The sequence below is a fragment of the Ambystoma mexicanum genome, chromosome 2q (genome assembly GCF_040938575.1).
Source record: "Ambystoma mexicanum isolate Mex_15411 chromosome 2q, UKY_AmexF1_1, whole genome shotgun sequence".
Lineage (NCBI taxonomy): Eukaryota > Metazoa > Chordata > Amphibia > Caudata > Ambystomatidae > Ambystoma > Ambystoma mexicanum.
The window spans coordinates 464,947,262-464,973,708 of record NC_090924.1 but is presented as its reverse complement, the minus strand read 5'-3'; the positions used below and the strand labels follow the sequence as shown (position 1 = coordinate 464,973,708).

General features: G+C 46.5%; 1 protein-coding gene across 1 annotated transcript in view; it reads left to right on the top strand.

Moving 5' to 3' along the window:
• LOC138569531 (cytochrome P450 3A24-like) overlaps positions 1-26,447 on the top strand; it is a 224,409-nt gene that overhangs the window by 79,429 nt on the left and 118,533 nt on the right. The window contains exon 4 of the mRNA XM_069647587.1: positions 3,514-3,613. Coding sequence (XP_069503688.1) covers positions 3,514-3,613 — 100 coding nt within the window. The remainder of the gene's footprint in view (positions 1-3,513; positions 3,614-26,447) is intronic.

Below are 26,447 nucleotides of genomic sequence, written 5' to 3'. Positions count from 1 at the left end.
ATACCCTTGGAATTCCCCTCCTTGGAATAGTTGTCCTGCCCTTTCCATGCCTTCCTCTGACCAAATCTGCGTGTTCCGGAGTCCCCTCTCTCGCAATCTGATCACGGGGCCCCATAGCAAAGTCATTGGGGACGGCCAAGACGTTAAGCCCTTTGTTTGTGCGCCCTCCCTCCACAGGGACAACACTACCCTGAGGGTGGGGTGATCAAGTAATTTTCCGGTGAAGTCCTTACTGGGGGTCCAGAGAAGATCCCTCACTTTGAGCTGGTAGGCGTCCATGTCCTCTAAATAGGTCCAGTACGTACCCATATCGTCTCTCATATGTTCCAGGAGGACCAGGAGCTGGGCTGCTTTGTAATATAGCCAGAAGTCAGGCAGTCCGAAGCCTCCCTCTTCTCTGGGGAGGGTGAGGATGGACCTCTTTGTCCTAGGGGTTTCGACTTGCCAGATAAAATTTTGCACCACTGACTGGAGCTCTTTAAAGGTGAAATCGGATTCTTTTGTGGGAAAGACTATAAACAGATAGAGCAATCACGGTAGGATATTCATCTTTATCGCGGTCATACGGCCGTACCATGACAGAATCATGCTCCCCCATCATTTTAAATCCGTTTTAATGGTGGACAGTATTGGGCCATAATTGGCTATTGCCAGATCTGGGAGGCTTCTGATCACCCTTACACCCAGGTACTTTTGACACTTTTTAAATTTTAACCCCTAAGAAGAAGTTTATAGGGTCCAGGCCCTGTCATGGGAGCGAAGCAGTAAGTCAGCCATATTTTAATGTATAGCATTGTAGGTTACATTTGTGAAGTACAAAAGTCTCAATACTGGAAATGTAGCCAATGCTGGGACAACAAGATTAAAGTGATTTGTCTTTTTGCACCAGGAGCCAACAAGATTAAGGTGATTTGTCTTTTTGCACCAGGAGCGCGACTGCTGAGCAAGCATTGACATGGGTCAAAATTAAGATTAGACAGGCAGGAGCTAAACACAGCTCCTGGGTATCTAGCATTAACCAGTGACCATGAGCTACCCCTGGGGAATGAGGAATGAATGAACTAGTGCATAGCGTTCTTCAAATCTAACTTCCACAAACAATTCAAACTTATCATTTTGTCCATGATGTAGATGTTCTTTTGCTTTAAATGTCATATAGATGTGTCTTAATGTTTATTTATAGATTGTCCAAACTGAACAGAGTTAAATTAATTTAGGTGTGTTTGTTCATCTTCAGTTGGACTGGGGAGCCAAAAGTAGCATCTGATAGCTGTTGTTGTCAAGCTAACAAGGCCCTTCTACGTTACAAACAGGTGCTAAATAGCTCCCAATTTCTAACCCTGATTGTTCAACATGAGAGTGCATGTTTATGTGGTCTGTGGGTGTTGGATGGGGGCAAGGGCAATATTGATGAAGTTTGCTAGGGTAGCTTTCTGGGGCTGCCCAGGGTACTTGGACATTCGAACCCTAGTGAGAGTGGGGATGGGCTGTGAAGGGAAGAGACATATGGTGATGTCCTTTGGTGAGTAGCAGTAGAAGTGATCTGTTTGTAGGTGAAATGCAGGATAGCAGGTCAGGTCCTTAGCCCTATTGTTCCCGAACAGGCACAAACAGGTGCGGTCCTTGTCTTGCACAACCTTTGAGGATGCTGGCGAGGGGGACACCTAAGGGGGACTGATTAAATAGGTGGTGGGCGGAGCAACTGGGTGGCAGGGCCTGGTCACGTGGCCAGCTTCCTACTCAATGCTGTCTGCCTGGAGCTGGCCTACAGTCCTTAAGTAGAGGTTTGGAAGGCATGAAAAATGGAGGTGGGTGGAGCAACTGAGTGGCAGGGCCCGGTCACATGACCAGCAGCCTACTCAATGTAGGTGTAGCATTCCCTAGGTAGGAGAGAACAAGGAATAAGAAGCCTGGTGTTAATTTACTCAAGACTCCTAGCCTGTAAACTGGTCCAGGGTTAGCGCAGCCCTTTGCGCTGAATTGGGAATTTTGATGGCTTTTCCTTGCGCGAGGGCGTTCTTGGGGGCGTAACTGGCGCTGCTGCAGGGTCGCTGCGCCACGGCTGGTTTTGGAGGCTAAAATCCATGAATACGCTGTGCGCGGAAATCGATTTTAGCGCACGCGGCTGGCGCAGACATTCGCACGCGCACACTGTGCACCAGCTGCATGCGCCACTTTTGTGCGAAATTCTATGAATTACCCTGAAAATCTTTTGGTTGGATACAAAATAACTGCAACCAATAAACACAAGAAACCAGGAATCAACTTGAATGTTCTCTATAGCAGATCATCAGAGCCCCAAAACCCATATGGTGCCAACAGGATTCCATCAAAACCACTTGCAGCTTATCAGTTGGGGTCTGCTTTTTATATATATATATATATATATATATATTTCTGTTTCATTCTCTGTTTTCACCTCCACCTCTCCCTTCTCCCGTCTCCCTCTCTCTTCCCGCCCTCCTTTACTTTTTCTATGCACTTAATCTATCAGAATTGTCCATGGACCTAGTATGATAGCAACAAATGTTTGTCTCCTCCCACTTCCCTTTACTTGTCCCCCCCCAGCACTATCTGCAAGGTCATCAGGTAGTATGATAGTCGCTTGTTTTGTTCCTCTGCCTCCTCTCTCCTTCCCCCTCCCTCACCTCTTGTTGATCTCTGGCTCTACCAGAAATGTTGTCAGACCTAGTACAGTAGTCGCCTGTCTGTTTCCCATTTCTGTGTTTTAGCTCTTGCACTATCTGAAATGTCATCAGACCGAGTACGATAGTTAATTTCACATTCTTGTTGTTCATGGCCTGTAAGAATGTCATTGGCCCTCATTACGACCCTGGCGGATTTTTTCCGCCATCGGCGGACTTTTCCGCCATGGCGCAAAGTCCCTTTACGCCATGGCGGATGGCGGACTTACCGCCCCATTCCGAGGTCGGCGGGGCGGTAAGTCCCCATTGACCCATTTACCCTTCCCCATTCCCATTTCGGCCCCATAGGGCTCAATGGGAGTGGGGAAGGTGTTAATTACGCCACCGTACACTACGGTGGCGTAATTAACACCGAGGTCCCATAGCGCCATGGATTTTTACGCCCGCAAAAAGCGGGCGGAAAAATGACCATGGCGCTATGGGAACTCGTAGTTGGCGGTAAGGGGTCGGCGCAGCTAACGCTGGCGCAAACCCCTTAGCGCCAGGGTCCTAATGAGGGCCATTGTATTTTCCCTTGTTCCAATCATATCAATCGGAATTTCCAACAATGGAAAACCCCATTGCAGGAAACCATGACTTTTTACCTTCTGGATAATTGTGGTATCTTCTCTGCATGGATGAGTGCGTTCATTGGATGTGTGTGAGTAGCGCGCCCCTTCTGTGGTTGTAGGAAGAGGGGATGCTCGACTGCGGGTTCTACTGCTGAGTTGTCCCCCTATAAAACCATGTTTTATCTGCTGCTGTCCAACAATGTTACTGTTTAGCACGTAGTTTACTAACATGACTGTACATGTTTTTTTCTCTGCAGGATCTTTGATGGAAGGACTCCCATACTCGCCATTGTGGAACCTGCAATAATCAAAAGCGTCCTTGTGAAAGAGTGCTACACCTACTTCACAAACCGACGGGTAGGTTTCTGGGGAGTGGGTCAAGTTTTCTCAGATAAGATACCTTTGGCCACATTTCAGTGTGTGTGCTTTGAAAGTGGAAATGAAAAATATAAACTAGCAAGGTTGTCCCCCGTGAACAAGATACAAGAAATAACAGGGTGACGGGAAACCCACTGACCAGATATTGGCAGCCAAGAGCAACTCCCGCTGTAACACGCAGATTTGAATAGGCCCCAGCAATGGCGCTGTGGTCTGTTGGAAGGATACAGAGAAGCAGGAAATGAATAACAAGGAATGCAGTGGGGATTAGAGGATGCAAAGAGGTGTGTGGGGAGGGTCAGGTGAGCTGCACAGTGTCAAACCCAGTCACCTACTCGAAGAGGGCTTGTGGACAGGGTGGCTCATCCATAATGGGTGCTGGGGTGCTGACCTGCCACCCATTCTGGACAACCAAGCCAGCCCAGTGAAAACACTGAGCGCTCCCTCAGATGCTGGGATGGCTTTAACTGTCAAAGGGTAAATGTGGATACTCTTTGGTCCCCCATCACGCATGCCTTTTGGGCTTTTGCTTCTCCTGCCTTGAATGGCCCATTGACGATGCAGGCTGGGGAACTGCAGGTCTGAATGTGTGTAGCAGGTACTTCTGCACCTCACTGCACATTCAAAAAGCCTGAGGAGTCACGCTGTGGACACTCTGGTTCCTCCACGCATGTGCAGAACTACAAAGCACTCCTCGCTTCCTGGTTCCTGTTTCATTCTGCATTGGAGCCGGAGGGTCTTAATGACAGGCAGTGTAAGTAGAGTCCAGACTGGGGCCAACGCTAAGGAAAACAAAGTATGACTGTATGTGTGTAGGCATGAGTTTGTGTCTGTAAGCGTGTGTGTGAATGAGAGTCTATGGTGTATGGGTGGGTGTGCATGTGGATGAGCAAGTATATTTTGTTTGGGTGCACCTATGACTTACAGAGTGAATGCTGTGTGGGTGCGCTTGTGAATGAGCAGGTACATGCTTAATGAATGTGCTTATGCTGAGCCCATGGGCTTATGATTTGCAGCGGAGTGTTGGGAGTCATTTGGCTGTCAGTCTGGAAATATTTTCTTAATATGGAATGCCATTTTTTACTTGACATCAATGCTAAAGCAAACATGATAAATGAGGCTAGACTGGCCTGCATTGGTGCAGCCAGTCTGTATATATTTTTTAATGTTACATTGTATTTTTTATTGCCATCAAGGCTAAAGACAGTTTGACGAGTGTTATTATATGGCTAATCTGGCCTACATTCGTGCAAGCAAGCCTGAACATGTTTCTTACTGTGGCATGTCATTTTTTACTGGGCATCACGGGTAAAGCCAGCATTATGAGTATTTCTTACATGGCCATAATGGACAACTTTGGTGTAGCCAGTTTGCACATTATTTTCTTATTGTGGTATGTCATTCTTACTGTATAGGCCTGCGGGAGTATGTTCTTACGTGGGAATACCAGCATAATTGGCTGAGCCAGCATGGGCATGTTATATTATAGTATCATTACTGGCATTATGCACAAAGCAAACATGAGTATGTTCTGAAATGGGAATGGTGTCATATATTGGTGCAGCCAGCATATCAATGTATCGCCACAGCAGCAATAAAATGGTTTTCATATCTGCATATATTGTGGGAAAAGGCATCATGAAAATTTGTTCCACAATGCTCCTGTGCACTGTTGGTAACTTGCATCCATAGGATATTTTCACGTGTTCCACTTCAAAACCGATTTCAAACGGTGACTTTTTACCCAAATGTTTACAGAAAGTGTGGTGTGAAATTTACCATGTTAACCATTACTGATTCAACTGGGTTGTTACGGGCTCTCTTCCTACGCTTTTACCCCCCTCCAATTAAATAATTCACAAACCTTCGATGCTTGTAGATGGCGCTTTGAGGGACGACCATGCAAAGATGTTCGTTGAAAAGAACATCTGCATTAAATAGACCCCATCTAGTCTCTCCATAAGTGCACGTCTGACTAAGTTATGGGGGTTTGGGATGAAACCCTCATATCATACCAGGTCAACATATAAAACTGAGCAGATTAATTTACTGTGTTTTCAATTCAAGACGCTTTACAAATGTAAAGTTTGGCCATTGCTGCTATGAGAGGTTGAGTGAAAGGGGTAGTATGTGTTGTAAACATTATAGCTTCTCGACACCTACTGTCACTTTCGTCGAATTGGAAATCAAGAGCATTTTAGTTACCCCATACATGAAAAGAGACCTGGAATCATTCATTTTTTACGACACACTCTAAGCAACTCATTCTGTCATGGTAGTTGCTCCTGTCCTTTCTATTCTGCGTCCCTTCATTTTTCAAGATCACTCAATGCATTTCAGAGCGATTCATGGCACCAGAAAAGGTGCATTAACACAGAACATAATTAATTGAAATAACCTGAAAATATAATAACAAGAAAAAGCAGACTAGAAAATCGTATAAGTCGATGTGACTTTCAAAGGCTCGTGCTGGGACACCAAACACATTTGGCGCTCTTTCTCCTAGTTATCCTAGAAGGGGAAAGTTGAAACTCTGGTGACCTGCCTCGCTGCCGTCAGGTCCTGCGGAATGTTGCGGTTCCGGGTTGTCAATGCTCAGGCAGCAGCGGGAATGTATGCTTTATCACCAGCAGGTGGATGAAGGCCAGAATGATTTGCCGAAAAGGAAACGGCCATTTCCTCACCCCCTCTGTATCGTTCCTACTGATGGATGCTAAGGGAAAACAATATGGGCATTGCCCAGGATGCAGTAGAACTCCCAGTGGGGGAGGCAGGATTCTGGTTCCGGTAGCGCCTTTGCTTCCCTGTTATGATAAATAACTTGACCAGGGAGAGGCTCATACCACACTTGGGCCCGCACAGTGCTACAGGTGAAAGACCTGTCGCTGAAGAACCCTGCTTCATGGCGAACCAGTCCAAGCTTGCAATACCTGCTACTTTCAGGCTCTTTTGCATCACATGACTGTCAGCTAATACATAAAATTGATAAACTCCTACGTATCCTTTGCACAAGCCATACCTGGACATACGGACCTCTGCCCGATCAGTTCTTACATCATCAATATTGCCTTGACGTTCTTCAAAACCTGATCTCTCACTATAACCTTGCTGTCAATATGGGCATACATTTCTTCCCTGGGGCAGTGTTTACATTCTACCACCTCCCCCCCCATGAGCTCTAAACATGAGCACTGAGCCTCCAGCCAACCTTTCCCTGTGGAGCTCCTGCATATACAATGTTTTAATTTTATTTCACCTTCCTACGCAGACTTATGCCAATCAAATCAACTTTTCAATGTCTTGCCTTCATCAGCCCTCCTCCAAAGCAGGCACCTAGGGCACGTTGAATGGGCCAAGATTCTAGTGGTTGAGTTCTGGTTTACACACTTGTGCACCCATGGGCCTCATGCCCTCAGTCTTGCTTCACCCGTTCCAGCCCAGCAAAGGGCAGGAATAGCCTCACCCTGTGGCTAACATGCCTGCTCAAACTTCTTTGGTGTGGACGTCAGGGGGCCTGACTTCTCTCCAGGGCGTCTTTTACAGATACAGGAGCAGTGACCAATCTCCATCCCTTTCCAAACCAGTGTTGGTCCGAAATCAGTTCAATTGCAATTACCTGTCGTGGGATGTGTTTTCTGGCTTACACCTTCGTGTTTGCAAATCTAGATGGTTTGGAGAAACTGAAAATACTGATGCTAGGAGCCTGGCACGGCTGTCCCCTATATCTACTGCAAGCATAATATTATGCATTGATGGTCACTATACATTTGAGCATTAAGGGGCTTATCATCTGCACCATTTCTAACAAGGTCCCATTGCTTCTGTATCGCAGATGAAACTTCTGGCAATGCAATGTGTAAGGGAGGCATGGTACCACATGTATGACACTGACACAAGAGGTACACATTTCCAAACTTTTATTAAACTCTTGGGGTTTGGAAAAACTCTTACTTTGCCCTATAGCTATGAAGGAAGTAGTCTCTCCATCAAACAAAGAAAACACAGTCCTAGTCAGTCTATGTCAAATCAAAATGGCCTATACTAAAAATAAAAAGGAATGCCTGTCCTATCTTTTATACAATAATACAATAAGTGCGTAAAGGGAAATGTGTATGCAAAGGAAAGTCAGTGTTATAACATAAAGGATCAAGATGGCTGAGTCAGCTCTCCTCCCCACATTGGACAGCACTGCGTAAGGCATCCCTGTAGACATGAAACATTCTGGCTCCGGTTATAAAAAAAGGCAGTTCAAAATGTGGGTCGAGGCCCACTTGGCCTTCCACATTAAAGACACTTAAGTTCACAAAAAAATTCCTTCACGATTCAACAACATTCACGTAGGTCTCCCTCTGTCGGCCCAGACTCTCAAGGCATCAATAGTTCATATAGGTCTCCCTCTGTCGGGCTCGGACTTCTCTAGAAAAGCACCTGATTCAACGTAGATCTCCCTCTGTTGCGCTCGGACCTCGCAATCACAGCGCTTGCAGGGGCTCACTTCCCCAAACTTTATTTACATTTGTAAGGGGGATCCCTTCCCCTCACTTATTTCATCTTTTAGGTCTCCCTCAGTCAGGCTCGGACCTTTCACTGATGTCGAAGACCCCTGAATGTGCAAGGCTTTTCCACAAACCTCCACTGGACCACTTCAACTTCCACTTCAACTCTTCCTTGTAATATTTACCCGAGTGTCTCTTGGTCTGTGTAGTGCAAAAAGTTCGAAGAAGTCTTTCACTTGAAGCAATAACTTTTTAACTTCACCTTTCGTCTGGGTTAATCTTGACTATCGCGTATTTCAAAGTTCATTCCATTTGTTGCTTTATAACAAACATCAACCATTTCACAGAGACTTTCGAGTGGGCCGTTTCCTTTTGCCGGACCACTCCGCTACTCTGTATCACTGGCTCCAAAGGTTTGCTTTCCTTCACGCCTCATCAGAAAGCATGTAACCTTCAATTGTGAGATACACTGTTGCGGCTTCAATCTTTCCTTGACACAAATGGGCCTTTCATGTTGTCCTCTAACTCACCGGTTGTGTGCATTCTTTTCTGTTCTCTGTGGCTTTCATTCATGTGTCAAGGTTAAACCCTAGGCTTGGCCTCACCTCCCCAATGTTGCCATTAATCCGGGTGTGTCGCTGGCATCCTTGAAACACAATGCATGCTTCTTCTTGTCTGGGTTCTGGCCTTCATCACGTATCTCTTATGCTTTCCCCGCGGCAACAACCTCCTGCAGAGAGAGAGGTTTCCCAGCCCCTCACTCTGGTCCCTCAATCAGCCGTCCTGCTCCAGTGGGTTTGCCTTTGCCCCGGAAGATCTGCTCCTTCTCGTGTTCCACCTTGCTCAGAGTGTGTCTCCATGTTCTGCCTTTTATAGGTGTTGGGGGAGCTAATGTATATCAGATGTATGTGATTAAGGTCAAGAGCCTGACTTTGCCTGACTTTATTAATGAGACACGTCCAATGGGATATGTAAGGATTAGCCTCTCTTCGCTCATTCCTCCTCTTTCTCTGCCCAGTTTTTGCATAGAAAAGGGGTGGGAGTGGTTGGGATGTCGAAGAGTCCTATAAAATAGGATGGGATATGGGCATCGGAAAGGGGGGATACCGCGTCTCACCATCGGTTGTCTCACCCCCACTCCCTGAAGATCCCTTACCCAGGTGATCCTCCCACACTGGTCCACCACCAGGGTATGGATCCAAAGGCAATGGCCATGCCCTGGCCACCTAAGAGAGAGATCCCCGGAGACTAGCAAGTGAGACACCCTTTAGTTTCTCAGAGGGGAAATCCCATTGTCACAAAATGAACCCAGTATCAGTTTCTTTGTGTTTGGTAAACCTCACAATTCTGCTCATGTTATATATCCCATACATGTTCACTCTGGTGAGACTACTGTTTACAGTACAATTCATGAAGTTGTCACACCTTAGAAGTTATACATCCAGGGAAATAAGTCAGTGAAATGGTATAGCACTTAGAAAGAAACTAGATGTGGTGCAGGAATAGCCAATGGCAGCGCAGCATTTAAAAGCTTAGGGGGACACACTTTCTGTAACACTTATTTACTTCCACGTGGCTTTAATGACAACATGGATTTGATATGCAACTCTGAATGGCATTTGTTTTCTTTGTATACTACTAAACTCGTCTTGAAACCTGAAAGAAGTCAACCAACCACTCAATCAGTGCCAGAGTCTCAGTTCACATTAAAAAAAATGGCAACCAACATAAAATTAAATTATATATATATATATATATATATATATATATATATATATATATATATATATATATATATATATATATATATTAATGCAAAGTTAGCTAGAACAGCCATGAGTAGCGGGAGATCAAACCGGGAGTCACTCCAGATGGAGACCTGAAATAGCCATCTCTGCATTGCCGGATTACCGGATTATAAACACGGCCAAACCCACTTCGCTTTAGAGATACTCTGCAGAAGCTCTGATGATATTCAGTGAAGTGTAGGAACTGGACTCCCAAACAGGCATTGTTCTTCCTGCTCCTGCTGCATGAGACGGCCAGGAGGAAGCTGTTCTCAATCTTTGATGTGCAGATTGAAGGGGGTGGCCTCTAGTCTTTGGACAGTCAAGGATCACAGAAAGGCAGTCCAGCATTGTGTTGAGCTTTCCAGAGCAATCAATCAGCCCCATTGAGCATCCTCTGAACCTTGACCTATAACTGTGTTGCATGATTACCAGGCTGTGAGACATCAACTCTGATGCTACCTGGTTTCGTGCAACTCTGGGCAGGGGTCCACCATACCGGGCTGCTGCTAGCGATTCGTATATGTGGCCTGTTCAAGATGACATTGAGGATAGGACCTAGTTATAGTGCGTGGACATGTTAATGTGTTTGTTAATGTTTGGGTTACTGTGTGTTTATTGCGGCAGGATGTGCTATACTGGTGTAATGCATGCAGACACTTATTGTAATGTGATTATTGAAACATTGCTTGCTTCAAAATACCAATAAACACATTTAAGTAAAGAAAATTAAAAGAAATAACGAGTCCAGCTGTCACAGTGTTTGGTAGCCACCGGAGACGCAATGGGTATGACCCTGATAGGATGGGGGATTTCTTGGTAAAGTTAGTGCCCAGTTGACTGACATGAACACGCACTTTTAGTAACAAACTATTATTTGGGCATTCTAAGTATCTCCTCTCGCCAAACTACACTCATAATTAGATTTTAAATACTGCACAGTTCAACAGTATTGCTGAAGATCAGTTTGATTGATGCACGAATGGCGATGACACTGAGAATGGAGAATAAATGACTCACTGACACATGTTGCCCACACGTTCCATTCATTAAACGTACTGGTCCCGGTTATTCCATAGAATGACAACGCAACGCTTCTTAATGAAACTGGGATATCTGCAGGGCAGAGGGTGGCAAGAAGGTCTGGGGAGCGTGGGGGGGGGATCAGGGAGAGTTTATTCAGCTGTTGAGACAAATGCAAGTGCAGAGGGGGAGGCCTGCTGCCCTGTTGAGGCCTCCAGCCATCCTTCACTGCTGTGTGCAATGAAGGGCACACCAAAATATGCTTCAGTAAGATTCTCAAGGCTCTCACCATTTTGTATGGCTCCTCTGGCATGCACAGGATTTATACATCCTAGGCACCGGAACAGGCTGGCATGATGGACGCATGACATGCAGGGCAATACAGGCCACCCTCAGATGTTGGTCTTTCTTACTGATCTCCCACCTGACTACTTATGTATCTCCTGTAGTGTGCTGGGCAGGACGATAGATAACATAGGATATTTCCAAAGAAGTGCGTTTCTTCGAGAGGCCTATAGGAGATGCAATAGTAACATTTCACAGATATGACACTGATCTCCAAGACCGGTACAGCATCGGATACCTCCTTGCCTTGATAGAGGTAGATCTGAGTGGCATAAATATTGACACACGCCTCATCCACCATGAAGTTGGTGTCAGTGATGAAGTTCTGTGGATTGTCCAAGCTCACCATCACCACAACCCAGGATGCCCACCATGCCTTACAGGGCACAATTACATCTATTGGCCACATTCCCAATGTTCTTGCTGCACTAGACTGCACACATGTGGCATTTTCGTTTTTGTTATTGGTGCCCCTGTGCCATGGCGCAGGATTCCAGTAATCGCAGGCCACCTTCAGCCATTGCTGCACCCAATACCGTTGTTCCATGCAGGATGGCATGGTGCTACATGACAACACTTTGTCAGAAACCACATGCAGGTATAAGACAGGGTAGACACACCAAACAAGGCAAGCGAAGGGATATTGGGAGGCAAGACAATGAAAAGGACAAGAGGGAAGGAGGGTGGGAATAATGCAGAGGTATTTCATACTAGCAGACTCTGCTCATCACTTGTTACCCAGCCACATACCCCCATCCCTGTCACACTCTGGCAAGTGGCCCAATAAAATATATCACTTCGACCTCTATACCATGGCCTTTGGCAAGGCGTGCTGAGACTTGTGGGTCAATAACCACTCCACTAAAACCCCACTACAAGTACCAGAATTCATTGTAAGAAGCCACGAGCAGCTACAGTGGGATGAAAGCACCTACCCATACACCTCTGGGCCAATAGAAGCCATGTCACAAACAGTGCACAGCAGAATATCCCAGTACATTTTCTTGATGCCTTTCCTTGATTTTTGCTCATAATATATGCCTGTTTTGCCACTTTAAGAAGGCACTTTATACTGGCTGCGCCAATATGACAGTACCCCCCACATTAGAATGCTCTCATCTCGGTTTTGCCCATAATGCAGTTATAATGGTGTCCCCTGGGAAATGGCATGCCAGGGGAGCGACATTTCCCCACAAATGCACCCACAGTAAAATCAAACACTTTCCCCAAATAGTCCAGGATTGGATTTTATAATATAAAATTATACCCCACCTAGAATATTTGGGGAACGTATTTTAGGGGTCAGGGAGAAAAATGTCCCCTACCTGGTGACTTTTTCCAGGCGGCATTATCACATGGAACCGTAGTAATGCACGTGTAACAAAACATGTACAGGTTGGCTGCTCCATGATATGCCATTGGTCCAACCGAAAGACACCCTCAGTCATGTCGGGTTTGCCCATAATACACTAATGCGACAGTACTGCGCAAGAAGACCTGTCCTTGCTGGCTGCCAAGATTCTTTGCCGATGCCTCGTTTTCCCCCTCTCCACACAATCAAATTCCACAGCTGCAAACAAAGAGCCACATGAACATATAATGAGCAATAGCAACACCACACGCGTGTGGATTTGTTTATTCACTTCATCTAGATATGTAATAGAAGCAAAGAACATGCTTGAAATATGGATTTTATAAGGGAATGCCTGAAGTGTAAAAAGACTGGCTAAGGAGAGGAATCTTCTTGGAAACGGCATTTAATGATGACGATGTATAGCTTTATTCAGCATTTGTGCCATCAAAGCAAAATACATTTCCAATAAATATCAACATTCTAAAAATAGTACAATTCTTCAATAACACAGTTAAAATGTAAAATTTCATTTCATTTTTTGAACAAATTCCACTTTAAAACTATAAAAGGCCAGTTAAACATGTTCGACACCCCCAATACAACCAAAGCTCATTCTTCTTAGCCAGCCACTGTGCAAATATTTTGCTACACAAAAGGTTAAGGTCATCACTTTTCCTACATAGAACCATTGCAGCTGCCCCCCAACGCTAGATAGTTAGTTAACAATTCTCTAAACATATGCAACCCAGGTGTCGTCCAAATCCGAACCCAAAAACTAAGTGGTTTTGTTGATGTTGCAATATGGCGTTGGGTGCACTACTGGGCTGCATCATCAAAGATTTTAGAAAATTATTTTCGACCATGCTCATAGTCCCAATTTTGGTGTCCCCCCAAAATCTCTGCACCATACAGAGAGGCCAGAATATCTTGTAATCTGTACAAGTTTAGGGCTGGAGCTAGTGCCCCCCTTCCATGTGTTTAAAAAAACTTCTTAATACCCCCACTATATTTGTTTAGGGTCATGGCAGCTTTTGTGACTTGTTCACCCCGGGAGCCGTTCTCAGAAAAGACAGGCCCAAATATTTGTAATAGTTCACTTGCTCCAAGATGACTCCTTCTACCTCGATATTGATTCTGAGATGCTTGGTTGTCCTGCGTTTAAAAACAAGTGTCTTCGTTTTGCTTTTGTTGATAACCAGGCAGAGAGTGCTGCACTTTCTACACAAAGACGGCAGTGGTATGTTTTATACCCATGGAGTTGTCAATAGCAATAGCGCGTCCTCTGCGAAGAATATGGCGGGAAAACGCAGAGAACCCACCCTCAGTGAGTCCATGCCATTTGCCTCTAGTTCCTCTATCAATCTGTTGATATACTGAAGAGGAGCGGGGCCAATACACATCCTTGCCTTACACCACGCTGATCCTCTGTGTTTTCCCAACTCGTGCCCCAGAGCACATATGCCCTATTGGTCGAATATAGGGCTTAGATAATAGACAGTAAGCTAGCCAGAATATTGTATCTTTTTAAGGTTTGCCATGGTTGGTTTCTTGGAACTAGGCCGAAGGCTGTTTTTAGGTCAGCAAAAACATTGTACAGCTTGCTGTTATTCAGGATCTGAGTTGTTTGACTGTGGCAGAATTGTTTGTGGCGGAATTGCGGATACAATTTTACTGCGGCCAAACTCATCAAATCTATGTGCCCTTACTCCCTCAATACATCCCCCACTTAACGTTTTCTCCATTCGTTGCCTCTCCTGACCCTGTGGTGTCAGTTCTGTCCCTCTAACGCGGGTCTGCTCTGAAGTTGCAAGGTCCCATTATTTTTTTCTTCGTCCCCTGCCACAAATTTTCAGGAAGCGGGGGACACCCCCGTAACCCCCCAAGGCCAAAAATATTGAACATGGGGAGCGGGGGACACCCCCCCCGCAACCCCTGCTCCCAATGTTCTGTATTTCTTACCCAACTTGATTGAATCAAATCGATCGAATGGTACTGGCCGAATTCAGTCAAATGTACCATTCGATCAATAATATTCGATCAATTTCGGTAATACTGTTATTCAGAGTTATGTACTTACTAACAATGAGGTTCAGCCTGAGACAGTGCTCAAGGGTTCCCATTTCCTGTTTGAAGCCCACATGCAATGTACTGATGATCGCTCTTGTTTCAACCCACTCCTGCAGCTGGGCTAGGATTACTTTTGCCTACAATTTTCCCGCCCGATCCAGCAGAGAAATGGGGCGATAATTCTCTGGGGGATCTTTTGCTACCTTCTTAAAGGTCAGGGCGATTTCAGCCCCCCCCCACCCCCAAGTCGTAGGCACAGCACCAAGCTGTGTTACTGCATTAAAAGCTCTTGTCAAGACCAGGCCATGCCCCAAACTATCAGCTCGCTTTTGAAGAGGTCCACTGGTATGCAGTCAGGGTCTGCTGCTTTCCCACAACCCTGGGCACAAATGGCTTTCTCCACATCTTCTAAACTCGTAGTGTAGTCCATGCAATGCCTGGATGAATCCCCTTTAGATACCACCACATTCTGTGCATAGTTCTGAGCCTCGGGATCCTTGAACTGATTTTGGAAGTGGTTACGCCAGACTTCAGGTGCTATGCTACATTGCGAGTTGCGGCCCGCATCAGGTGACATGCGAAGAACGAGCTTCCAAAAAGTTTTGTTATTCCTGCATGCCTCCTCAAAGGCCTCCCACTTTTCTCACAAGAAGTGCTTTTTCTTACTCTACTCTCTATGGTGGATTTATAGATGGATCTGTAAATCTGCAGGTTAATAACGCCTGCAGTAGGGGGCCTTCTTTACGACATTTCAGGATATTGGCTTTGCACAAGCGACACTCCTTGCCATACCAACCCGGGCCAGATGGTTTACCCCACTTGCTCTTTTTGCCTGGCTTAGTGAATAAAGGATGTAAAGATGCAACCATATCAGCATATTCGTCCAGTATATTTTCTGGACCCTTATTAAAATCACAGATTGCCATTATGTGCCCAGTAGTAGAGATATAAATCTCTGGACGTTGCTCTTTGATCAGCACCTCTGCCCGCGTCACCACCCTTCTAGAATGACCGCTGGTATCAGTCAGAATTAACACGCGCTGCAGTGACCATTATCAGGTCCCAATCTTTCACTCCAATCAATGCATAATAAATTCTGCTCCTACCATTATATCCATAAAAAAGTGTTCTTAGCAGGATAGTTCCCAGCACAACGACCATTGCATGCCCTAAGATTAAGATCACTCAGGGGTTGTTCTGCTTCAACAGATAATGGGTTAACTCTTTTAGGGTAGTCGGCCATTAATGGTGGGATGCCGCATGCGGTATCTTGCTCTTCCCACTTATCGTCAGCCAACCAGTGCGGTTCATACTGAATATTCCAATCGCCAGATACTACTATTAATGGTGGTGAGCTCTCCAGATTTTCGCAACCTACTATGATCTCCCTCATTCTTAGCAAGCCTGGCATCGGCGGGGACCCGTCAGTCTATTATAAACATTAAACAAATGCATCCTCGTTCCCCCACTAGTAATGATTTTCAAAAACTGCAAATCGGGAAATCAGTGGGGACCTGTACAACCTCCCAGCTTAGTAATGAGCTGACCTAGTTCGTCAGGCCACCTCTCGGGCGGCCTCTTTCCCATTTTTTTACTGGAATGTCAAAGACCAAGAATCCTTGTATGTCAATTGGTTCTAAAGCCCAGGTCTCTTGAAACCATATTATGTCGAAGCCTTGGATAAAGCTTCTCCAGTCTGGGTCCACCACGTGTTTAGCCACTCCTGCAATGTTCCCTGAGAGGCATTTGATGTCTTCCGAGGCTTGAGCCTCTGCAATATTCTGAGGGTGTCTAAGTCAGTCCACTTCATTCAAGCCAGATTCCCCCTGCTCCTGGTTGGTTTGGCCTCTTCACTGTCCCTAAGTCCTGCCAGACAGTCCATTCTCAGGCTGGGCAGCTCTTAGTATAATGTTGGTACCATTCGGGGGATATGAACGCAGCTCAATTGACAGCAAGCCATTGGTCAAAAAGTCAGTCCTTAAGGTTAATCGAATACAATCAGTGCCACCTCCCTGCATCTCTACCCTGGTACAGGAGAGAATATACTCTCTAAACAAGGAGGTGCAACCCCCCTTGTGCTTCTTACCCAGTATATAACCTTGTTAACCAACGACTTGCTGTTCTCAAATTTGCCCCTTTGGTAGTCTAGGGACATTATGTAGGAAAATATTGGAACCTTTATTGTGGGACATGATCCTAGGATGCACATATGCAGATGTAGACTTTGGTCTCTCGGGTGCTCTATGCACTGTGTTTGCTTTGGGGTGTTGGGGCCTGCTGCAAGGATTAGCTTGGGCGAACCTATCAATGGCTGCTGTGATCACTGGGCTAGCCCTGTTGTCTGCCCGTCCAGGGCGCCTGGGACAGGGGCGCTTTCCCATATTTAGGGGATAACCTCCATCATCCATTTCCCATGGCTGCACTGAATTCAGGGTAGCAAGGAGGCCTCTCCCTGGTTGCGGTATGTCAGAGCACAATAAGCCTGAGCCGCGACCCTCTATGCCTGTTACAACCTTTGTCGGTAACCGCAGTGGTGCATCAGAGGGTATGTTTGATCCCTCGGCAGCGGATCCCGGGCGATTCTTGGCTGCACACCCAGAGCCACAAGTCAAACAATATAGTTAATTAGCACCAATGTCTTTCCTGGTGTAAGAGGTTTCCCCCCTTTCGGTTGCATTTCTTAAGAGACTATCTATTTTGACTGCCATGGCTTGGGTCAGCGTCCTGATCCCCCCCGCCCCCATAGCTATTCTATTATGGTCAGGTCCCTTGCTCCTTCCAGGCGATGTTCCCTTGCTTTGCTGGGAATTGTTTCGCTAGTCTTGCCTTCATCAGGCCCATCAGGTTTGCAGGCCTCCACCTGGAGGTCCGCCCGGAGCGCATGTCTGTTGGATGTCGCGACATTGCAGGTGGGAGTCTCTTCCGGTCTCACCCCTGCTTCAGGTACCCTGCCACTTGCGTCTACACCATTTGTGGTGAAGGCTTCAAAGTCCTCTGGCTTCGAGACAGGTATTTAATGTCTTCTGTTATTTGAGACATAGGGGTGTGTAGCGCTATATAAGAAATATATTATTATTATTCAGTAACGGTGCGTAGACATGAAAAGCTCTTATGTGGAGCACTTTGATAAACCCAGAGCAACATGGCATTGTGCTACTGGACTGATTATGAGACTAGTAGAAATCAGATCAGGATGGACCAGTTCGGGCATGGCACAGGGAAACTTGAGAACACTGTGCATTATGTTATTTAGTGCCATGATGCCTTCAGGCTTACGCTCTGCTTTATAAATTCAGGTAAAATGAGATAAGATTATGCGATTTCATTAAAATAGCAACTAAAAATGCTGATTTTACAAACACCTACACCCCATTTCATTTTGTTCAAATATTGTGCAATCTGTAAAGTCTCTTTTAAATGAATCTGGCCAGGTTCACAAAACTTTTTTTGGAACAAGTTAGTCACTTGTGCCAAAAAAAGGAGCAGCGCAACTCACAAAGGGCATCTGAATGAGCGCATCTCAGATGCCCTTTCCTCCCCCTTTGTGCATTTGCGTAAATAAAGGAACATTTTGTGGCCAGAAATGAGGGTCCTCCCCCTGCACCATTTGAAGCAGGTGCAGGGCATGGCGCAAATCATGGCAGGGTAGTTTCAGACCCTGTCATGATTGCTTTAAAGTGTGACAGCTGCTCTGAAAACCGCGGCTGTCACACTTGCATTTTCATCCGCAAACACGGATGGAAATACTTTATTTTTACTCGAGCATTTAATGACCTGTCTCGGTGAAATGTGCTGTCGGCAACCATGCGGTGCCGGGAGCCTGTCATACATAAGCGTCAGGAGCGCATCAATGGCATCTTAAGGGTGGTGCCAGATGGGGCCCTGGCCCTCTCTTCAGGATGGGAGGGAGGGAGGGAGAGGCCGACCCCTGTGACCTGCTGCCTGCTTTGACACTCTGCTGCTGCCTGGACACTGCTTCCACAAACACTGGCCCTAAGGGCTCGCTTTTTGCGTTTTGGTACACTTGTGTACATTAACACTGCCTAAAAACATATTTCTGCAGCATATGCGTAAGCTTTCATGCATTCTTTCGCTGCATCATCGCGCTCTCTCACTTATTGGTCCATGTCTGGACGATTGTCTGTTGCCTTTGATTGGGGTATCCTTGTCCTGATTTTCCTGGTGGTCCTATGCGGGGTACTCCTGTAGTTCCGCAGGAGCTGATGCATTACCTGCTCACATGGTTGTCCTGTGAGTTTGGCGATCTGGAACGCTGTCTGCAGGTTAGCCATGAATCTCTCGATCATGCCATTGGCTTGCGGCCATAGTAGAGTGATCTTCCGATGGTGGAATCCCATGTACTCTGCGAACTGGGTGAAGTGGTGTCCGTTAAATGGGGGTCCGTTGTCCGTCTTTAGCACCTTGGGGATTCCGTACGCAGTGAAGAGGCGATCTAGTACGGGTATTACATGTTGGGCAGCTGTGGAGGAGACTAGCTGCGCTTCAGGGTACCTGGAGTATTCGTCCATGATTGCTAGCACATACTTTCCCCCTTTATTAGGTCCAAAGAAATCAGCAGCTACGTCCTCCCATACCCCTTCTGGGTGTGCTGATATGTTTAGTGGTTCTGGGTGTCTGCTCAGACTGAGGAGGCTACAGATGGGGCAAGCGCCAAGTGCTTCTTCCACCAGGGAATCGAGATGCAGAAACCACACTTTCTGGTGCAGCATGCGCTTGGTGGTTACTACACCTCTGTGATTCTCATGAGCAAGCTCAATGACTTGTTTCCGCAGTGAAGCGGGAATCACCAGTTTGCGGTCTTTCAGCAGTAGGTGATCATCCGAGAGTGCCAGCTCCTCTTTGACATGTAGTAGCCGCTCTACTTCGATTGTATAGCCTCGCTTGCTGCCCTCCCTCTCTCGTTAGCTCTTCTCCAGAGTCCCGAGCTTAGACCTTGGCAGATGATCTGACAGGCTGTGCCATTTTTGACTTCACAGGCTATCTGCTCGGTACCCATTCCTTCAGGCGCAGCCTGATGTGTCAGATATCGAAGGCATCTATCCGCCACAGACGGTTCTGGGACACACCCGGTTCTTGGGCATCTGGAGAGAAAGTCAGCAGGGTTCTCGCCTTTTCCAGGCTTGTGGGTGATCTCAAAGGAGTAGTCCTGCAGTCTCAACCCCCACCTCGCGATGTGGGTGGCATTTTCGCTTGTGGATTGCCATACAGAAACAGCAGGGCTTGGTGATCTGTCACTATGCAAATTGGTTTGCCATATAGGAAGAGGTGGAAGTGTTTGCATGCTCACACCATGGCCAGACCCTCCTTTTCTGCCTGGGAGTATGCCTGCTGGCGTATGCGACAACGTGGGTTTGAGATGTGTGGTTTGGGTCCACTTGAGCCAGGGTGGCTATAAGGCCCACCGGGCTTGCGTCCACTGTTAGCACTGTCTTACAGTTTGTGTCATAGTATGACAGGTTTTCAGCTTTTGCGACCCGTTCACGTATGATTTTGAATGCCTTTTGACATTTGACGGTCCAATTGAAGGTGGCATCCTGTTTTGTTAGTGCCCTCAACGGTTCACTCACCGTGGCAAAGTCCTTAATATAACGGCGAGGCCCAGAAAGGACCTGAGCTCCGATACATTGGCGGGAGGTGTTGTCTCATTTGGCGCTGCCACCTTTTCCGGGTCGGGTCTCATGCCACACTCCGAGAAGATGTGTCCCAAGAACCACAATGTGCTTTTCCTGAATTCGCATTCATTGCGATTTAGTGTGAGATTGGCGGCTTCCAATGCTTTGCACACCTTTGAGAGGACTTCGTCATGCTTTTGGACGTCCGTTCCAAATACCAGGATATCATCACTATAATTAAGGCAGTTCGGAATGTGCTTTATTACGTTGTGCAACTCAGCTTGAAATATTTCTGCTGCTGAGGACACTCCAAAGCTTAGCCTTTTGTAGCGAAATAACCCCAGGTGTGTGACAAATGTTGTTATGTTTCTACTTTCGGGGCTCAGGACGAGCTGATGGTATCCTTTCTTTAAGTCCAGTTTGGAGAACACCTTGGCCCCATTCAGAAGGTAGATCATGTCTGTTATGCGTGGGGCCATGTGACTCTCTCTTAGTATGGCTTGGTTGGGTCGCCTCATGTTGTCGCATAGCCGGATGCCATCAGATCCCTTTTTGGGGACGGGTACTATTGGCGAAACCCAGGTCGTGGGACCCGTGGTGGGCTCTATTATGTCCTGCTCCAGCAGTTTATGTAGTTCATCTTTTATTTTTATGTTGATGGGAATGCCTCTGTAATGTTGGGGCGTATGGAATCGTCTATATGTAGTTTTACCTGTCTATGTTTTAGTCTTCCAACTCCCTTGAATAAGCTGTGCTAAAGGTTGTTGATAATCTCCACTGGGTCGATATATTTGTGTACCATCATGTTGTGTATTATGTGTATGAGCCCCGTGTCGATGGCCGTCTTAAAGCTGAGGACACAGCCACTTTCTGTTTCAGTGGCAAGCACATGTATGGGTATCCATTTCTCATGCCTTTGTAGTGACACAAACCTTCAAATTGTCCTAGGCACCTGAGGGGTGCTTTGGCCCAGTATGCATAAATGTCCACTGTTGCTGGGCTTAGCTTTGGCCTTTGACGGAGTTCAGTGAAGATCTTCTCACTCACCACATTCACTGTGGCCCCGGTGTCAATGAGGAACTCCGTAGGTTGTTCATTCAATTTTATGATGAGGGTCGGGCTGTTTGGCTGTGGGGTTTCCAAGTACATATACGTATACCTTCTTCCTTTGGTCCCTTCTGGATGAACTGGGGTCTGATTCCGATGGAGATTGTTCCACTAAGTATCGTACATGGCGCCTGGATCTGCGCTTGGGTCTCATGCACGTGACATATCTTCTGCGCTCTCTCCTATCTCTTCTCAGCTTCTCCTCCCCCAAGTCTCTTTCTCTCTGGTCCGAGTATGATTGGCCTTGTGGGCGTTTTGATGCGGTGCTGGAGTGTGTTGGCGTTGGTGGAGTGGACCTCCCTTTGAGTTTCACCAGCATTTCTTTGGTTCTGTCCCTTCCTTTTTCACGGAAGAGCCGGCATACCGACATGAAGTGACCTTCCCCCCGCATGTGGTGCACCGCTGGCCAATTGCTGGGCACGTGCCATCATGCGGATATTCAAATCATCATTTGTAGCAGAATGGTTCCTCCGTCCTTCTCTCCTGTTGGAGACGATGCACAGTTTCAGTAGGCGTAGAGGTGTTGAATCTTTCCACTTGTGAGTCAACAGCTCTCTCAGCCTGAGCCAGTGCTAGAATCTCATCCAATGTACGAGATTTTTGTAGTAGTTTTCTTCTGAAGGTTTGTGACTCGCATCCCACGATAATCTGCGACCTCAGAGCTTCCGTGTTGGAATAGTTTGCAAAGTCAGTGTTTTAGTTTCGTTCATAGCCTCATGACATATGTGTCTCTTTGGTCTGCTTGGTGCTATGGAATAGGTGGCACTCATAGTCCACATTAGTATGCGGGGTGAAATATGCTGCCAAAACGTCCTTTCGTTCTTGAATGGAGTAGATTGAGTCGGTGGGCATTTTGTCGATGATGTCGTGTGTGGCGGAGCTGACAGCCAGCTTGAGAAGGCATTTTTGTCTTTCGTCTTCAATGGGCCCTGTGGCCCCAATGTATAACTCAGTCCCTTATCCATCGAGCCCATCTGGGACCCATGTTGCTTTTGTCTGTTACGTCAAAAGCATCTCGCATTTGGGCTGCCAGAGTGTCTGGTAATTTATAAGGCACTTGGTCTTGTGCCAGTAGCCCCTGTGCTGGTGGCCCCTGAGCTTGGGCCTGCAGGGCTTGTGCTCCATCCTGATCCGACATTGTGTTGATATGAGATCACCCAGGTCCTTGTAGACCTCTGATGGCTCCCACGGCTGCCTTGGAGGCACAAGCACCATGTGAAGGGTCTCCTCCACGTGCCTTGTCATGTTCAGGAGATGGCTGCCCTATGAGGCAAGAGCACCATCCATCCCCTTGGTATCCCTCTGTTTCCCGTGGTGCATGGTCTCAGAGCCTTGGGTGTTCTCCCTTTTTCACCGTCGCAGCCTGGGCCTGTAAATGTTTGTGGAACATTGAGCACACGTTCGAAATCACCACCGCAGCCCGGGATGTGTTTCCCTTTGTCCCAGGCTCCTGCCCGCTCGGTGGAATGTTAGATGAGTGTTCTATAGAACCACTGTGGCCTGGGGTATGGTCACGCCCCTGTGAGCCTGGGAGATGAGCGGACCAGGCCAGCGCACCTGCGCCGGGATGTGGGGCCCGCCGTCACCTACCTAGTATGGGCGTGCGGCTCCTCCAGGCAGCCGCTGGATTGACTGTGGGTGCGTTAGTGGTTCTCTGCGGCTCTGCTGCCACCTCGTCGCCAGTGTTCTGGCCTCCTTGGGCCCTTCCATATAGCGGTGACGCTGCAAATAAAACACTGCACACAGAGCTTTAACTTGTACGTCTTCCTTTATTGAAATTTCCCTTCGAACTGCCCCTTCCCGCGCCCACCCCCCCCGCGTCACTTCCCCCTCCTAACCTCCCACCTCCCTGATGCCGGAACATATGTCATCATGACACAGATATTGTCAATAGATTAAATCTCAGTAATGGCTGCCACTCAGCTTCCTTTTCCTGTTAGGTAATTTCCACCCGCGATAGTTGTATTTTGGCTACACAATGGTGCTAATAGGGTGTTTGTCCGGACCACGCAATTACCATTGCCGCTTGTGGTACTTCCATATGGTAGTGCATTTGTAATTACGTGGAGCTGATCAGGTTGCCACTGGTGGTAATGTTAACCACCCAGCCAATCTCATATTGAGGCCCTACTTTTTTCTCAGTCTTTCCAACCTATGAGAGAATCTCCTTTTGGGGGCCATCTTCCAATGTACCGGAGAGGCCAGTCCACTTTGGCTTACGTCACTTCCTCCCAATTACAGAAGCAGAGCCGCGTTCTCTTAACATTGCTCAATCCACCCGATCCCTCCCACACATCACTCATTAACCTCTAATGCAGACTGTCCTATAGGTGAATTGGACTGATTTCCAATGAGAAGTTCCTCTAATCGGCCAGACGGGTGATATGCGTCTATCCGATATGAAACAGACTTCCCGCCAGTCCTGCTGCTCTTTGTCTATCTGCTGTGCAATCTTCAACTTTCTCCATAGCCTTGTTCTTAGGAACAAAGCCATATCACGTTTTATTCCTTTTTGCCTCTTTCCACCCACTACACAAACATGCTCACTCAATTCTGGTATTCATTCAAGAATTCAGTCAGCCTATGTTATACTTCACTTTTGTGGCCTGCACCCCCAACCTCTCTGAAATGATATGTGTCTTGGAATGGGGTGATCTTTAGTCGCCTGAAGCCGAATCGCATCTTTGGAGCCGAACGTGGAGCAATAGCTGGTTAAAGCCGAAGTTCAGTGCAACCCTAACTTATAAATTTGGGGCGCCAAAAAGATACCCTGTATGTTTTCACAATTCTGCCATCTGCACAGCTCTTGTAAGTGCTCTTCTCTTGATCACCCGAAAAAACGTTTGGGGTCCAAGCCACATATTCTTAATTCCCTTGTGACTATAGACAGGATGGGGTCCCAATGGCCCCAAGCAGGGATGCCAACTTTTAAATTTTAATGGGGTGGAGTTCTGAAACTTATGGCTCAACTTTTGACCCTGGTGATGTCATGTGAAGTGACTTCACAGGGCTGATCCTGTGGATAACATATTGGGTTAGGCTTGTTTTTAAAAAAAACATTATAGCCTGCTTTCTATCAAAACTAAAAAGTGATGGTTCGAAAGTTTTAAATAAATCCTAACCACTAACATTGCCTTGGGCGATCTTACATACCACACCTAGGTAGCAGGACAGAGACTGGTTTGCAACTGGAACTGGCTGGTCCTCTTGTGTAATGGCACAGCCAGTCCAAAGTGTGATGATATGATATTTTCTTTATATCCCGCCCATACACAAGTGCTTCAGGGCACGACGAGGCAAGGGAGGGGTACAACGGAGGACAAAACAACGATCTTACTAGGCCTAGTGACATTGAGAACGTGCAAGTGCAGGGGAGAGGGAAGGGGGGAAAGTGCAAGGGGCAGGGGAGGAGTGGAACGTGCTGGACACAAGATAGAGCAACAACAGGTAGTGCGGCCAGCAGGTGGCAAGTGCAAGAATAGGGCTCATACAACGGGTGTCAATAAGTGCAGGAAGGGGACTGTAGGGTTGCAGACACAGACCCAAGTGCAAGGGTTGCCAGGAGGCAGATGGCACGGGATGCTGCCTAGAGAATTGATAGTGATCGGGATACATTCGACGACTACATCCCCTTGAAATAAAATTATAAGCTACATTAAAAATAATAATTCTAGTCCACAAGTAATTCAAAAATGATTCATTCCTTGGTGCAAATGAATGAGACAGCATCTTTATTTTTTTTACATGCGGCTGATCAAAAAGTGGCAGTGCATTGCGGACCGGGCGGTCCATCATCAGTGGAGAATCTCTGAATAATCCACACATACCATGATGTCAGGAGCATTCCGTGGGCCAAGCCCCTTTTGCATAACTTGTGGACTGCAATTATTTTTACAGTGACTGTATCATTTTGTTTTGAATCGGATGTAGTCATTCTGCACCAGTCGCAAGGAGAGGTGCTCCTGTTTTGCCTTGAATGCTTTTGTTTACCACATTGTGTTTAGTGTGGTTTTCTGGTGAGCACCAAATACATATTCTGTACATTATCACATAACTATCAAACGAAGAGTGGTGCATGGCTGCTATGTTATATATTTCCTCGGGATTCATTCAAGGCCATGCATCATTTTTGTAGTGCAGAAAGGCCTCCCAAATAGAAGTCACAGTATACAAAACACAATTACATGGCATTCATTTTTGATTTTACACTGCTATCTGCTCCAGAATTACAGTTCCCATGTATCATCAACCCTTATGATCCATTTACCCATAAGAGTTTAACTCCATAGAATAGATAATTAAAAATAATGTGTAGGGCACCTGAGTTGGTTGAAACACATGCTGCAGCAATCTCTGTGCAATCTATTGGTCATAAATCCTAGATATGGCAGGGTGACATAATGCCACCTGGTGAGGAAGGGATTTGTATTCAATTAAAATAAATCAGACAATTTGTTTTCTGAAAGGGGGGCCTGCTAATCAGACCCCTCTATCTGAGATGCTCTTTGCCAGAATTCTAGTGCATTCACTGTTTTCTGAGACAGTCTCCTGACACATGCAGCACTAGCCCTGCAGTGGCAGAACGGCAGGTTCAGCTGTGACATTTGTTTTCCTGACAGCTGCTGAAACACATGTTACAGCACACAGAGGTGGATTTTTAATTGTCTGCCTCTTTGATTCAAAACATAATTGTGCATCCTAGTCAGCGTGGTGGTATTTTAAACTGTAAATATAAGTCATGGTTGCCTATGGCATGCTGGCTAGTAGGGTCACACAATTATACAGCCACAGAATTTGATATCATGCTAGTGTCAGCATCGGTGAGCGCCCTCATCATATGACAGTGTAATGTGTATTAGTTGTCTGGCCACAATGTCTTCAACACAGCGATGTGTGACAATGGCCAGGAAGCTGAATTTTGATCCGCCTGGAGAAATGATAATAAACCAGTATCCAGTGTTGTTTATAGTGTAGAAAGAAACATTGTTGGTAGAACAAAAC